Below are 16,537 nucleotides of genomic sequence, written 5' to 3'. Positions count from 1 at the left end.
GCTGCCATCTTGGGCATCAGCATCCACATGTGCTCACCTCCTTCAAAAGTCTTTGAGCTGGGCTGACACTGAGGTCCAAAGGGCTGACATCAATCTTCCAAAGATGGATGAGGAAGAGCAGAGAGAAACAAATGGGAGTGGCTCTTTCAGAGAGGTAGGAGTGATGTGCATGTACAAAAGGAAAATCCACCCAAAGGGATACAGAAATAATTCAGAACTCTAGGTTGCTTGTAATTCTGGTTCAGATTAAAATTATCTATCTGCCGATCAGGAGGATTAAAATAAAACAGCAGTATTTAGTATAAAAAAATATAAAAATAATTGCAACCAAAAATAACTGTTGTGACCTCTCAGAAAATATTTTCTGACCCTCTTGAGAGTTCATGGCCACCAACTTGGGAAACAATGTCTTAAATGTGTGAATTGGAACCATGTTTTCCACCGGATCTTACCTTTCCCAAACATTCTAATGCAGTTCTTAGAGCCAAAAACATATGAAAATATGTCTGAAAATGTACATTTTGAGACAAAATGTGTTTTGGAACATATGTTTTTGGTTTTTAATTTTTTTAATGTAGGTTAAATAAACTAGCAGATGAATGTGAAGATGAGGTAGTACACACTGTGTCTATGAGGAAAGTGATTAGGGTCTGAAATAGAAGAAGACTCAGCACTACCCACTCTTCCGATTGCTTCCACCCATCTTCATACTGTTAATATGCTTCTTTGAAATGGCCATAAATAGCTTGCCTCCTGCTTGCTGCCCATTGTCCTGTTCCTGCCACCTTCTACCTAGTCTATCACTCCATACTTTTATCTCCTGGGAAGAGCTAAGCTGTAGGGCTGCTGCTGGTAGTTTGAATTCAGATTTACTGGGAGAAGGCGCCTGCACAGACCTACTCTCATACTGAGTAGACAAATAATGAAAACAGACAGGCAAATGGGCTCATATTGGCAGCCCCAAGCTCCATGTGGATACCAGCACTCTTGCTAATCCTGAGTCCTGTGTGGCTTGACTTGGCAAATTCAATCTGCATTAGCTCATGCCTGCAAGAGCCACTTTTATCACAGAGTGGCCACAAGTACACCATGGGCCAGCTTGTATGCGGATTAGTGGACTGCAACCAACATTCTGCTTGCCCTTGGACTAGAAAATGCAAACATGTCCTTCATGAAGCATTACTAAGCTGAGAAGCTTTCTTCAGCAATAATCACCATTGATTCTGCAGTCTTTTTGTAAGTGGTAAAAAACCCAACAACCCTGAAGTAATAAAATCTGACCATCTGAGTACAACCAAGAAATAATAACGCATGAATGACGGATGGTCAGACACAAGGAGTAATTTAACAGACATATTGTATTTTTAGTATGCATCATGAAAGTTATTTTTGTTAATCATATCACCTATTCTAGGCTTACATTCATAATTACATAATTACACTAAACAGATGGATTGCAGAATGCTCCCAGATGGTGAGAAAGTAAACAAGTTAATAATATATAAGTGTTTAAAATATAATTATAAAAACAATTACAGTTTCCTGCTCTCAGGGGAATTACTCACAGTGCATAAAAATAACTGAAAGAGGTACTGCTTAAACTACATTTTTCCCATACTGCATATTTCAGATATAAAAATAGGTGTCCACAACAGGATGGCTCCTGCTTGAAAAGCAGTTATCTCTATGAGGGACTATTGTTAAGACTACCTTTTTACTGAAGGGCTTACCGGCACGCCCACTTCAAAGGGGCTTTATTTATAAAAACTAAACTTCATTTTTTAATGTAAATAACATAACGTTTTTTTTCTTTCTGGTCTCATCAAAGGTTCTGTCTGACTGTGACAAGCCCATAATCCTGATAAAAGAAGGAACCACTAATAATTCATTAGTCAGTTGACTAGTATCCTAGAAACACCTCTTCAGTTTTACCAAATACCTATTGTTTTCATTTTTGAGACTGAACATCAGACATTTGGGATGCTTATCTGCAACTGTTCTACAGGTTCCCAAATATGGAAGGGAATTAAATAAAAAAGTAGTGAAGTCTGTAATTAAGCCAATTGCACAGATGGAGGAAACATGAACAAAAAGCTGGTGCAACGTGCAATAACGATCTAGTCAGGATTTGAAGGAGTTACAGTTATGAAAAGTATGTGCTTTTACATCCAATGGCATTTTTTAACATTTGTCAAAATCCATACTAAAAATTAATAGAATTAATATTGTAATTAATTAATAAAATTAATAGGGGAAAGATTTCCTATTAATTTTATTTGTATAATTACAAGATTCATACCTGTTCTCTGAAAATATGTATATACACTTTTGTGGATAAATGTTTTAAACATGCAGTATACTTTTTGGCTACAAAATATTCATAAAAGTAATTACAGTGATTTTGCAAATATACTCTATCTGGAACTTCCAAGTATATAAACCCAATTATTTGTGTCAAAGAGAAATTAATGCCATTTTACTAATGATACAGAAATATTGGAATAGGCATAGTATAACAATAATTTAAATCAGATTTATTGTCAAAAGACATTATTTCTTTCCCAAAAAAAAGAGAATTGTATGTCAAAAATAGCAACGCAATGAATGCAGCAAGCACAAGGCAAGAATCTTATGCCTGTGATATCCTGTATACCTCAGATAACACAGGAAAAGAGAACCAAGAAAGAGATGGAGCATATTATATTATTATAAAATAAGCAACTACAGGGGTGAATTTCCTATAAAATAGGCAATAGACTTAGTGAACAGACAAAAAGTCCCAAGAGAAAAGCAGGGAAATTTTAAAACGCAATCCATATGGTCAAGGCAAGCTCTCAACCCATTTAGTTGCTTGAGATATGTAAAGCCATGACTACAAAACAACTTTGATAGGGAAAATATTCAATTAAGTATAGAACAAATGCAGCATTCACTATGTATGTTTCACCAACCAATTGGAAAGTAGATATACATAGATTTAATTGTTAGCAATTGGATATATCTTGGCATGTTTGTTTCTCGTTATTAACATCACACAGAAATGCAGGCACGCACACACACACACATACACACACACACACACACAAACCTTGCTTATTTTTTAAAAACCCAGCAAATCTCATTGGCATTAGTAATATATTTGATATCTTAATAAATACACCAGATGAAGTATAAATAAGATTGCTGTAGTTGCTCCTGAGTGTATAATATATGGCTCCCTTCCCGTGAAAAGAGAATCAGAGTGCAGAAAATTTGCTCCTTTCCAAACACAGACGGCGCTATGAGAGCACAAAATGTTCCCTATACAATCATGTAAAGACCCTAATTTAGGAATCCAAATACTGTACAAAGCAACAGGTGGCACACTTATTATATGCATTCTGCATCACTAGCTTCAAAGCATACATATAAGTGACCTGATCTGTCTCACCCCACCTACTGTGATGGCAGGATTAAGAAATTAAATAAATTCAGGGAGGTCTACCAAGGGCTATTAAACTGTGACAGCTACAGGGAACCTTAAAGATAGTATGGTTCTAAATATTACTCACTGTTAATATTACTGTTAATAGTGAGGGAGTACTGTGGGCTTCATATAAGCAATTAGCTGTTCGCTGTGGGAAACAAGATGCTGGATTAGAGGACCCTGTGCTTTGAGTCAACCTTTGTTTGTTGACCACAATCCAGACTTTGCCCACCTTTTTTTCCTATAGTGGAAATGTGTTTATCAAAACAGCAGAAGGGAGGGGATTTCCATCACAAGCACAGAACTAGACACTTTGCTTTGCTGTAAATGATCAAATAGTTAAAATATTCATACAGCAAATCTGTTTCTTTTAAATTCAGATCTTATTATCTATTAAATTCTAAATAATTTAAAGGCTGCTGGTTGTAGTCCTCATTTTGAAATGAATCCTTAGAAAATGATACTGCTGAGCATGACATTGTAAGGGCATGAATATCAGGTTCAAGGTAATTAAGAAGCAGCTCACCAACATTAAGACAGTAATGTCATCCCATCTGCCAAATCCTACATTTAGCTGGAGCTATGCCTTTTGCTTGCTGCTGCTTCTGTTACCCACCTGATCCTCAGAGACCTCTTTTGATGGAGCATTTATGCCAAGTTTTTCCAGAGGATAGACAATCTGTCGTCTTGGTCGCACGGGAACCATGTAATGAAGGGCAGATGTCAGCGAATGGGCACAAGGATTCTGGAACTGAAGGACACGCTGTATTTTAGCACAGAGAATGTCAGAATAGAACAGCACAGATGTTCTTAGTAGTGGTTTGTAAATATAAGAATTCTTTATCCCCTTGATTAAATCTGAGAGAAATATCACCCCCCAAAATGAATAAACACTCTCAAAGCAGAGGAATGGATTGCAGCTAATTCCCAACACTAATGAAGATAATTATGAGAGTAATTATATTACTATCTCAGTGGGAATGACAGATAAACAAGTGGTTTGGTTTATAGGATTTTGCAGTACAAGTAGCTTCCCCAGGAGGATATTCTCCGCCACCACAATCATAAATCATCTTCATCTACCCTCATTAAGCAGAGTTGCATGATCACTGTTCATCTCTGGTAGTCTGGCAAAAGAAGTGTTAAACGTGTAGCTAGAAAATGCAGTTGGAATAAAATGAAACTTTTCCCCAAATGAAAACTGTTAATAAAAAGGTATAAACAAGGAGAAAAACATCCTCATCTTTTAATAAACACAAAATATAAAGAAAAATACCACAACAAATTTAATTATAATCCATATATAAATAGATGGAGAGCAATGAAAGATACATAAAAATAATGCAAGACAAAGGCTGAAATCTTATTGCCATTAAGATATGTGACAGATAGTGTCAGCAGCAGCAGCCATTTTTTAGGCAAACATTTCTGACTTCTCTTCTTGAGGTCCTGAGGCTCTCTGATACAATCACTTTCAACGTCAGGAAACTGTTGGGAACTGAGATGGGAGGGAGAAGTATTTATTTACTGAAAATTTTCACTGCCAATAATGTCAAATAGTTTGCAAGGGTCAACAGCACTGACAGCAATAAAGAAGCAAATAACATGCTCCATCACCTTTTTGCCTCTCTTTCCCTCTAAAATCTGCTAAAGTGATCCTGGAGTGGTAAATTAGGCAATTAAAGACTTCTCTCTCCTTCTCCATGCCCACCCACCAGCTTCCTGCTGATGAAAGCAATTATATCCGGAGTCTTGGGACCTTCGGGAAACAAGTTAGAAATGTGTACTTTCTGAGAAATCACCATTGCTGATAAACGTCGTCGTCAGCTTTACTTGGTAAAACTTATGCAGCAGGATTCCAGCCAAAAATATATTGAAATAGTGCCTATGTGGCGTTATAAATAAAAAAGAATCCCAACTTTTGTTGAAAGAGAAATAACATGACATAAAATGAACAAAATAGTTTTATTTTAAGCCTAGAAGGAAACTATTTCTAATAATTTTTGACATACTGTTCCCAATTTCGCCTGCATCACAATGAATATTGCCAGAGGATATTTACATTGATGAAATAAAAACATTCACTTGTAACAGGTTATTTTACAAGTCTATGAATATTATCATATAGTGTAGGATCTGAACGGCCATGTGCAATATTCTATTTATCATCTAGGGCTTTTCTGGATCTCAAAGCTCCTCTTAAGGACTGGAGAACTTAGAGCTTCAAGAAATGAAATATGGTTTAAATGTAAATTAGTTTGACTATAGTTTGTAATGCAGATTGAACCAAGAAACCATGGTTCATTAGTGCCCAAAAGAGAGGGAGTAAAGTAAGTGCCACGGAAATCCTAAATGTATTTTTTAATCTAAATGTATACAGATAGACACACTTTGTTGTAGTGATGCACACGATGTATGCAAACTATGCAAATCAGCACCCTAGAAAATATATGTGAATCCACTTGCTGCTAGTTTCAATGCAAGGCAACTGCAAACTATCAGTTTGTTTAAAACAACTGTCTTGTTTAAATTGAACATAATGAAGAGTAAATACAGTTCTAGGTCTGAAATGAGGCAGGTTGTGGTTAATGACTTGCAGAAACAAGAGTTTCAGAACTCTTCGTCCTGGCCTTATGGAAGGAGGAAAGGGAAGGGGGGCATATGAGGGTCTTTTATGGGCAGGCAGCCATTTGGGGTTATGCCTTGAGGCACCAGTGATTCCAGGTCACAGTTTTGACTGCTCTGTTTTGGCATTATTTTTAACCCTGTACCATAAAGAAGGCTGACCGCCAAAGAATTGATGCTTTTGAATTGTGGTGCTGGAGGAGACTCTTGAGAGTCCCCTGGACTGCAAAGAGAACAAACCTATCCATTTTGAAGGAAATCAACCCTAAGTGCTCACTGGAAGGACAGATCCTGAAGCTTTGTCCATCTCATGAGAAGAGAAGACTCCCTGGAAAAGACCCTGATGTTGGGAAAGTGTGAAGGCAAGAAGAGAAGGGGACGACAGAGGATGAGATGGCTGGACAGTGTCATCGAAGTTACCAACATGAATTTGACCCAACTCCGGGAGGCAGTGGAAGACAGGAGGGCCTGGTGTGCTCTGGTCCATGGGGTCACGAAGAGTCAGATATGACTTAACGACTCAACAACAACAACAACATTAACCCTGTAATTTCTCTGACTCTCTGCATCCCACTGAGAAATCAGAGGTTAACCAAATGCAGCACAGCTTAGTTGCTTTTCTGATAATATATACATATATTCCAATGCATACATACAGTACTGTAAAATGTATATTTCTTCTTAAAAAAGCTCTTACATAGTTATTTTATCCATTTTACATTACTACAGAAATGTATGCAAGCCTATGAAGAAACTCTCACTGAGAACAATTTTCAGCATGGTTGTCAGAGTTTTTAAAATGTTGAACTACAAGTAATCTGTGGCACAAAAACTAACCTTTGCTGACTTCTAAAGTGGTTTGACCTTATCCTTTACAATACCACCCTTTGCAATTATATTCTCCTTTGCAGCACATCCTTTAAATTGAGAACTGGCCAATTCAGCCTACTTTGGGAAGCAGTAGGATTTTTTACTCTTTTTTATGTTGTATGGCTTTCTGAAGTCCTCTGTGCAAACTGGTTCATAATAAAGATTTCAGGGAAGAGGGTGGTTAATCAGTTGCTCTGTATGTTTTTATATACTGGCTGAAATCCTGTTGCTTAGTGTAGTAAGTCGCACAAGAATAGGCCCATTGAATCAGTGGGGATTTGCTGAGATAACTCCACCATAGGTTCCATTCATTCAAGTGGGCCTAATCTAGTTTCCACTTACTGTGCTAAAGTAAGTTACAACTGGAGAAGGTACATATGAATGAATGGAACTTATGGAGAAGTTGACTCCCTGAGCTATGCAAAGCAACAGGATTTCATCCACTTATGTTATAAACTGAATTTATGCAGATTCTTTTAGCACTCCACAGATGTCCACCCTTCCACATTTAAGTCTGAATCATTCTGAATATTTACATTATAGCAATTGGAAAACTCTACATTAGAAACTTTTTGCTCTGACCCATACTTTATGATAGATGATACAAAAAAAGTAACATGGCTCATAGTTTACCTTGCCTTCCTCAGGCTGTGGATAAATAGGGTAGTAAAGACAAGATTTGTGGGCTAGCCGGAGTATTTCCTTCATAAAATGTTTGGCATAGTGATGGAATATTGGATTCAGAGCAAAATGGTAAAGGTGGCCATGTTCTTCATATTGGTGATGACTGAAATAAATGAAGTCTTCAATGTTGTAGTGTGATTGAATATATTCAATATCCTAGAAAATATGTTAGGTGAATACATTAATTAAAAACGAGCTGTGTTTCCGTGCTGTATTGTATTTCTTTTGCTTTCAAGAAAAGGTAGACCAACACAATGAGGCACCCACTAGGAAACTCTTGCACAAGCCCATTTCAGTAGGTGAATGTGTCCTGATACAGTACTATGTGGGTAGTGATTAAAAAGGAAATCATACCAGTAAATTCTTTATCAATATTTCATTTACTCATATAATTTTAAAAATGTGTAGCTGTTTTGTTATTATAAGTTACAGCTCCATCTTCATTACTAATGGAAACCCCTAAGATTATTGGAAGCCATGAATAACTCCTTTACTATATCTATTAGAACACAGCAGAAAGGAGCAAATAATTCTGTAATTTCAAAACAGGGTTTTGAGCCTATACTAGAAAGGAGAGTACAGATATACTACATGTATTTCTGATGTCTTATTTTTAACTTAGCTTCATTTTGAAAAACTGTAAAAAAACCTTCCTAAATTGTTAAATATACAAAGCTAACCCATTTACGGTAATTTTCTTTACTCCTTTGACAATTGTTTATTCAATATACCCTCTTTTTGCTGTCCCACACTCAACATTTTGTCTTATACACAAATAAGGTATATTTATCTTGTCTTCTCTCCCCATCTCCCATTGTAGTGAAGCAAGAATGTCCAGACTGGAATGTCCTCATATTTATTTTAGCCAGACATTGAAATGCTACTTTTTAAAAGCAATTGTGCCAATTGTGTTATTAACTGTGCTGGCATAAGTCAAACAGAACAAATCACAGCATCAAATGGCTGCTATTTAAGAAGTTGGTGTATGTACTCCTCACTGTGTGCCACTCATGTGACTTGGCACACAGTGAGAAATACATGTGTCGGATTCTTAAGGAGTAGCGATTCACCACTGAAGTTATACTGTTTGACATATGCAAGTAACAGTATTCTGACCCATAGATATGTAGCTTGTTTGCAAGCCTTCCTCTAGTAAATTCTTATATTAACACTGTACTGTTTTAGAAAGTGGCTAAGTAATTGGTTAATTTTCCAATACCGGTACTTTGTTTCTTATTTTGAAAAAAACCTTAAAATTTTGAAAAACACACACCGAATGCCAAGAAAGCATTTTAACCCCATAAAGACTTTAAAATTATTGTTATTTGTAACATTTACAAAATGAATATGTACACATAATGTAAATGTACACATAAATGTAATTTTTACTCATTACACAAGAAAAAAATTATGCTGGCTGCAACTTTTCCAGAACAAGAATGTGTTACACTTTTATTGCACTCCAAAGCAATGTGTTACAGGTAATGCTATTTGTAACCTATTATTTCCAAACTTGGATTTGGACACAGAAGTGTTTTTGTCTTTGGGAGTGTATGTTAATTTAACATGGCACTCTCCAACCAAATAAGGAAAGAAGAACTGTAATAATAAGCACCTACCATTTCATTTCTTATAACTGATATTCCAACTACTTGATTCAAAACGTCTGCTACAAATGCCTGTACTGGTGTCCCGTCCTAATAAACAAAGGAAAATAATTGGTGTACATTTTGATAATCCAGTGATTTAATTGATATTCTGTATGGTAATTTCCATTTCCCTTCTCTCTCCATATACACTCTCAGATAAAAGGTGAAAAGAACATTTTAGTTTTTTGCAGGAGAAATTAAATATCTGAGATCCAGACCTTTCCATGTATGTAAAAACAAAAGAGTTCACATTTATACAGTCTCAATATATACACTGTAAAAATGGTCAGAATCTTATTCTGGATCTACACTGATGTAATTATAATGGTATAAATCACAATGCCACTGAGCTTGGCTGTTAATTTTTCTAATTGCAGTCCCAGACATGTGACTGGCACACAACTAGAACCTCATGAATTAGTTGCATCTCACAATCATAGTTTATACCATTCAAGTTAACCAGCATAAATCTATAGTAGAATTCTGGCCAATAAGTTCAAATACAGTATAAGCTCAAAGAAGCAACATGAATTAATGTAACATCTTACTGAATCTCTTCGTGCTGATATGTACTTCTCTAAATCATCTAACATACTTCTGTTCAATTCCAGGGTTTTGATCAGTGCTTCAATGGCAGGGACATCATCCGATTTTGCTGGTCTTACAAGAAATGATCTGTCAGAGAAATAAACCCATATTTTGAATGTGTGTTGAACACCAACATAAAGATTTCAGACTTACAAACACAAGAATAAGCTATTGTGGTGTCCGCCCAGTTCATGAATAGTAATAAGCTATTTGCATGTACCAATGAGAGTGCCAGAGAGGTGGAGTCACCAGATATAAGAGTCTCTGCAGGAGGGGGAGGGGGGAAGTTGAGATGAGAGATTGGTGATTTTGGAGTTTGGAGTTGAGAGAGAGTTTGGGAATGCAGTAGAGAGTAGAAAGGAAGGTGGTTTTGTTAAGAGTTAGCGACATTGATTCATCACCTGTAACAATAAACAACTTCTATTTGGTTCTTTTGAAAATGACGCATTCCCTGGACTTCTGTGATTTATAATAAACAATTTTGATGTAATCAACTGGTGGCAGTGACACGACACGTAGCTTGTGCCCTTTGATTGGTGAAACAACCAAGGGATGGCGGGAACGTGACAGCCATAAACAAGCAAACAAAAATAATTTATATTTTGCATTCATGGAACTTAGCACTATTATCTCCTAAGAAATTTCAGTTTCAGTACAGCATTTTAAAATCACACAGAATTACTGAGCTCAAACTTTAGCTGATGTCACCAAAGGGCATACCTATACTATAAGTTTAAATAGAAGCTTGGTATCAATAACTGGGATGGTTTCTTATTTTAGGAGTTGCAGGCCAGTATCCTGTTGTATACTCTGCCTGTGAAATAGGACTGACATCATTGGCTACAACCTGAAACTGAAAAAGGAAACCTCCATCATCCCAGCTAGCGGCCAATGGCAAGCAATCCTGAAGTTGTAGGAGAAGGACACACACTTAAAGGAAACTATCCTGGAATGTCTTCTGCTAAGTAACTGACACATCACTGCTCCTTTTTAGGGCAATAGCAGAGGCAAACAGTTGAATAAAAGTAGAGGTGTTAATCAACTATCATTGGGAATGTTATCAAGAGATTCAGTACACAAGGATTTGCAGCAGGCATGGATCCATTAGTGAACTGAAGATCTGTTTGCACCATCAACCTTTTCTCAGCAATAACAAACACAGCTGTGCTCACTACACACTCTTCTAGAGTTACCAATACCAAATAATGGATCATTGTCATCATCATCATCTTAGAACTGCAGAGCCGGAGGAGAACCTATGAATCATTGAGCCAGCCCCTGTTAAGGAGGCACAGAGGGGAATTGAACTCTGAACCTCTGGTTCCACAGCCAGATCCCTAAGCCACTGAGCTATGCAGCATATCACACATTTGTGTTTCGCAGTTGTTAACCGTTGCCTATCATGAATGAGCCATCAGAGTTAACTAATAAAACCAGAACCTTTTGCAAAGTGATGTCTAAGCAAATGGTTCAAGATATTAGTATGTACACTGGATTCTATTCCTACATACAAAGACAAGAAAAAGGAGGTTACCTACCTGTAACCATAGTTCTTTGAGTGATTCTCTGTGAATTCACACAAATGGGTTGTTCGGCGCCTGCGCTGAACATCTCGGAAGATTCTTGAGCTTAAAGATATATTATTAGTGGGACGTTCCCCTGTGGAGCACATGCTCCGCCCACCCAAGATTCACCTCAGTTCCTGATAACTGTCCCCCAGGTAAAAGAGTTACTGTATTTAAGATAAACCGTGACGGACAGAGGGGAGGATGGGTGGGATGTGTGAATTCACAGAGGACCACTCAAAGAACTATGGTTACAGGTAGGCAACCTCCTTTTCTTCTTCGTGGTCTCTGTGAATGCACACAAATGGGTGACTAGCAAGCTTCACTTACCAGATGGTGGGACGTCACGGTAGGAAGGATGGCAAAACAGCTCTGCCAAATCCAGCATCACTCTGTGCTCTGATATCTAGACAGTACTGTTTAACAAAGGTTGATGGAGTAGATGCGTGGTCTGTCATTGGGTTGAATAGTGACAGGTACCACGACTGGAGCGACCTCATCTTGAGTTGGGCATGCTGAATCACCGAGGTTTGTTTGTTTGTTTGTTAGATTTATATCCCGCCCTTCTAGACAATGTCTACTCAGGGTGGCTTACAATAGAACATATCATAAAACGACACTGATGACATTTCGGCGCCAGGTCAAAACCTTCTGTCAGAGTATAGAAATTTTATAAGCCTGAACCTGTATATGTGTTTCATTAACGAGCTGCCATTGTGCACAGATGTGAGAGTGCTGAATCACTCTGGACATGATGTAATGACTTGAAACCAGGAGAAGACCAGGTGCAAAGCATGAAGTCATCTGTTTTCTGATTGGACAAAATATGCCATGTACATGTATGTAAGTGGACTGTGTCTTTGCTTCTCTCTCTTCCACCACTATCACTTGCTGCCATGCATGCTGCCAGATTGTATAAAGAGTTCCTGCTGTGCTGTTAAGGTACCTGCCTGTATATAACTGTAAATACGTGTAAATACAACTGTCTTGCAACACAAGAAGAACTGGTAAAGTGTCTTCAATAACTCTGCGTATTCTACTGTAGCCAAAACCCTAACAGAGGCCATGGGCCCAGCAACGTGTGCTGCGCAAGCCAGATAAAGTCACGTGAGTAACGTGGGTGAAGTATATAAATGAAAGAAGAGAGAGAAAGTGCGAGTAGGAGGTTAAATCTTCAGACAGGGATGGAGGGTGGTTTTCGTTAACCTCAGAAGTGGGTGTGGGAAGGTTAGATGGCGATTCCTGTGACAATTCTGATTCTAGTTCTTGAACAGAAGATGGTGAGGTGGATGGTGATTGGTTCCTGGGCCTTAGTAAGGAAGGTATTGCAGGTGGAGGCTGGAGGTGAAGTGAAGAACGTGATGAGCGTCTTTCTGGTTCAGCTGAGGGATAAAGACCTGTGTATGTAGTAGTAACCTGGACTGATGATTGGTGTTTGGAAGATTGTTTCGACCGTTTGGAGTGGGATGGTTGGGCTGTCGATATTGAACGCTTCAAGGTCGGTTTGGTTGGAATCAAAGGTGCTAGAAAACCATGCATTGACTGCCGTGATTGGTGTCATTGTGGTGGAGAAGGAGATGGTGATGGAGAATATCTTGGTTGGTATGGTAATGTATATCTCACTCATTTCGGTTAGTCATAATAGAAATATTCCTGAAGATTAAGTACGTATCAAAATACCTGATGTAGGGCTAGAATGGGCCAAGGCCTGGCTGGATGGTACGTCAGCTGTAGAGAGGCCAGTATGAGGTGATAAGCTACCGGTCAAGACTGGAGCTTGTGCAGATGGTAACTGTGGCTGTTCCCTTTCTGATGTGGAGCCCGGAGCATCTCTTGAAGACTCCTCCATAATAGGCAATGGTAACGTTGGTTGCGGAGGGTCAATGTGTACGGATTTGACCCATTTCATCTTTTTAGAAGTTGATTTGTCTTTTTTCTTTTTAGGCAATTCCAGGGCTCGAGCTGAAGTCATTGGCATCAATGTCGACTTTGGTTTTGACGTCAATGCCAACTTGGATTTTTCAGGCTTCTTCTTAGGACAAGGAGAATGAGTCACAGAGCTGGGAGAAGGCTGATTTTGAGTTTGCCGCTCTACCGAAGGATCTGGGGATCTTGCCGTCTCCATCAAAGCAGAAGGAGGATTGAGAGACTTCTACCAGAGGTACAATCTAAGTCTCTGAAGCCTAGGTTTGAGTGCTGGCTTTGTTAGTTTTTTGCATGCCGCACAAGAGTGGGTGGGATGTTGTTCACCCAAACAAAATAAGCAACGGTCGTACCCATCTGTTAACGGTATTTTATTCAAACAGACAACACACCGCTTAAACGGGCCTGGCAAGGCCATAAAGTGTGAGGAAAAAGAGGGAGAAGCAGTTGGAGGGCGGGAAACCAAAACGCGGATAGTACAAAAATAGAACAAACTCACAAGGGAACGCTGATTTGATGTTTGGAAAAGAAAAACGGTAAATTTGAAATGCTGACTGGAATATAGTCTCTAAAGCTCAGTCAAAACGAAGGACATCTAAATGACATGGCAGAAATAAGGAACTAAGGGGAATCTAGGTGGGCGGAGCATATGATCCACCGAGGAACATCCCATTAATCATGTATCTTTAAGCTCTAGAATCTTCTGAGACATTCAGTGCAGGAACAGAACAACCCATTTGTGTGCATTCACAGAGACCACGAAGAAGCAGCTTAAATACTGGACAAAAGAAAAGAAAAATACAAAACCAGAATCTTGTTATGTTTTTAACACAAGCAGAAAAAGAACTGTGAAAACCAATGTAGTGCAGTGAACTGATGAGGTTTTGGTTGTATACCTGGCTCATCCTTGGTCTTGCATCTAGCTTCATGCCTGGCACATCCCTAGCACCTTACCAATTAGCCACAGTTCACTGTGGCACTTTCCATAATCCTCTTCCATAGAAATGGAACAGGATTCTGGTTAAACAGATTAATTTTAAATAGGTACTCAAGATGTTTTGAACTTTCGGTGTGTCTAAAAGATACGAACACAACAGAAAGTTCAGCACATGGATTATTTTCTACAATGAAACTAGGCTTTGTTATTAATATATTGCATGACACAAATGATCCCAGCCTGTTTCTCTGGATATCAAACATTACAATGCGTATGTCTACCTCCCTGGCACATATCCATGAAACACAGAGAGCCTCTGTAGATGCAATTACTGCCAAGAAGTAATGAAATACAACCTGAAAGTAGTAGTAGCCCCTTTTAAAAAAATAAGACCCATTATGAGAATGATAGAGTAGGAGAAAAGTACCCTCAGCCTATGTATATTCACTGTGCCTTCAGTAAGGAATTAACTGTTTCTAGGAGTCCAGTTTATTTGACCATCCAGAAGTAAAGGCATCATCATTATTAGGGGGTTACAGTCAAAATTGAAGAGAAGTATCCATTAAACATTTCAACCTACATCTGGTCATTTTATTATTATATATCCCTCCTTGTTAAGTAGCAGACCTAGAGCTGCATTTGCAGTTCTTTGGCTTTTGTGTAAGGACTTTCCCTTTTTGCAACACCTTTGCTAATCAGTTCTTCATTTAGTGCCTTTTCCTTTATCTTTCAGATTTTGCACTTTCATATCTCTTCCATCCCTCTCTGCTCACTTCTGATGGGTTTGCTTTTCATTCATTTTCAGCACCTCACTTCCTATTCACATGTCTTTTAAAACCTCATAGTGCAAAAACAGTGCATTGATCTTTGCTTTTTATATTTTTTTCCTCATCAGGAGGGGATTATTAAGGTCTTGACATTAGCTTTTATGTTTCTCTGATTTTTTTTCCATTACTGGTTACTTTTCAGCTCATGTTCACATTTTCCTGAGAATCTATACTTTAACTTAAGAGTCTTCAGATGAAAACATGTGGTCTGCTCCTTCACACCCTTAGCAACCCCTGGCTATCATGCCTACATCTTTGTTCTTTCATGAGAATATGTAACTTGCTTAGAGCATGTAACCCTTCTGTGAAAGGTGATGTGGTCTGCAATCTATGAATAGGAATAGGTATCCTGAGATTTTGCAAGTATGGAAGATATAGGAAAAAAATTATGTTTGGAAGGAACACAGAGACATTAGGCAGGATGCTATGGTCAGTCTGAATTAGAACAGACAGATTGCCTAAATGGAATGTATACAGGTGTTGATTTATCTGTAAGTAACTGCTTCAATGTGTGTAGTCTATGTTGAGATTAGCAATAAGATACTGACCATTAAAGCTGAATGGAGTAGTCTTCAAGTGAGAACTTCTTGTAGGAATGGCCTTTACAACCTGTGGTCTATCAAGCCTAATTCAAGCCACTTGATCCTTTATCCCCCAACAGTGAAGACTGAAATAGGTTGTTCCTTAATTGCAATTGGCAGCTTGTCTGCCTCTCTTGTTTAACCTGATCACAATCAAGCTGGAACACTGCGAAGTCAGTAGTGGCACAGGAGGAGTCCCTTTTGACAAGAGAGAACTATCAAATCCAACCAACTAGCGAGGAAAAAAGTATTTACAAAAATGCTAAAGATATCAATTTAACATAGCAATTAACTAGTAAGTGCCATGGAAATAAATCAGCTAGTGAAATAAAATTTAAATGTTATTTTATTTGAATTTTATCAGAAAAAGGCAATGCCACAATGTTGCTGCTTGCTAATGAGGGATGAATGGTCTTTTCCAGTAAAGGAAGCCCTTCAGCACTGGATTTCATTCAAGAAGCAAAGACTATCTCACTCTTGAATTGCTGGAGAACGAGTGAATGCTCACCTTGCAGATCTACTGAAGCTTAGAATAATTTGAAAATAGAATGATGACAACTACCTAGGTATTCACATAGTTCCAAAAGTGGGAGAAAACACTTAGGCTTAAAGGGAAAACTATGGTAGTAGCTATATTGATTGATTGATTGATTTGATTTGATTTGATTTGATTTGATTTGATTTGATTTGTACCCCACCCATCTGGTCTATAAGACCACTCTAGGCGGCTTCCAATATAACATAAAACAATAAAATAATACAAAATATTACATAGATCATACAATAACAGATATAATACAAAGACAGAAGAAATAAATAAAG

At 38.0% G+C, this 16,537-nt stretch overlaps 1 protein-coding gene across 6 annotated transcripts in view; it reads right to left on the bottom strand.

Moving 5' to 3' along the window:
• Positions 1-16,537, bottom strand: part of CFAP61 (cilia and flagella associated protein 61) — a 164,873-nt gene that overhangs the window by 92,828 nt on the left and 55,508 nt on the right. For all 6 annotated transcript variants that reach the window (XR_013544719.1, XR_013544720.1, XM_078392555.1 and 3 more), the window contains exons 14-17: positions 9,843-9,969; positions 9,265-9,342; positions 7,595-7,801; positions 4,083-4,217 (exon numbers count right to left, since the gene is read on the bottom strand). Coding sequence is in view for 4 of the 6 variants with exons in the window: in XM_078392555.1 (XP_078248681.1) it covers positions 4,083-4,217; positions 7,595-7,801; positions 9,265-9,342; positions 9,843-9,969 (547 nt within the window). In the remaining 2 variants the exon portion in view is untranslated. The remainder of the gene's footprint in view (positions 1-4,082; positions 4,218-7,594; positions 7,802-9,264; positions 9,343-9,842; positions 9,970-16,537) is intronic.

Source organism: Pogona vitticeps, chromosome 4 (genome assembly GCF_051106095.1).
Source record: "Pogona vitticeps strain Pit_001003342236 chromosome 4, PviZW2.1, whole genome shotgun sequence".
Classification (NCBI taxonomy): domain Eukaryota; kingdom Metazoa; phylum Chordata; class Lepidosauria; order Squamata; family Agamidae; genus Pogona; species Pogona vitticeps.
The sequence above is the reverse complement of the archived record's forward strand: the minus strand, read 5'-3'. Positions and strand labels throughout refer to the sequence as shown.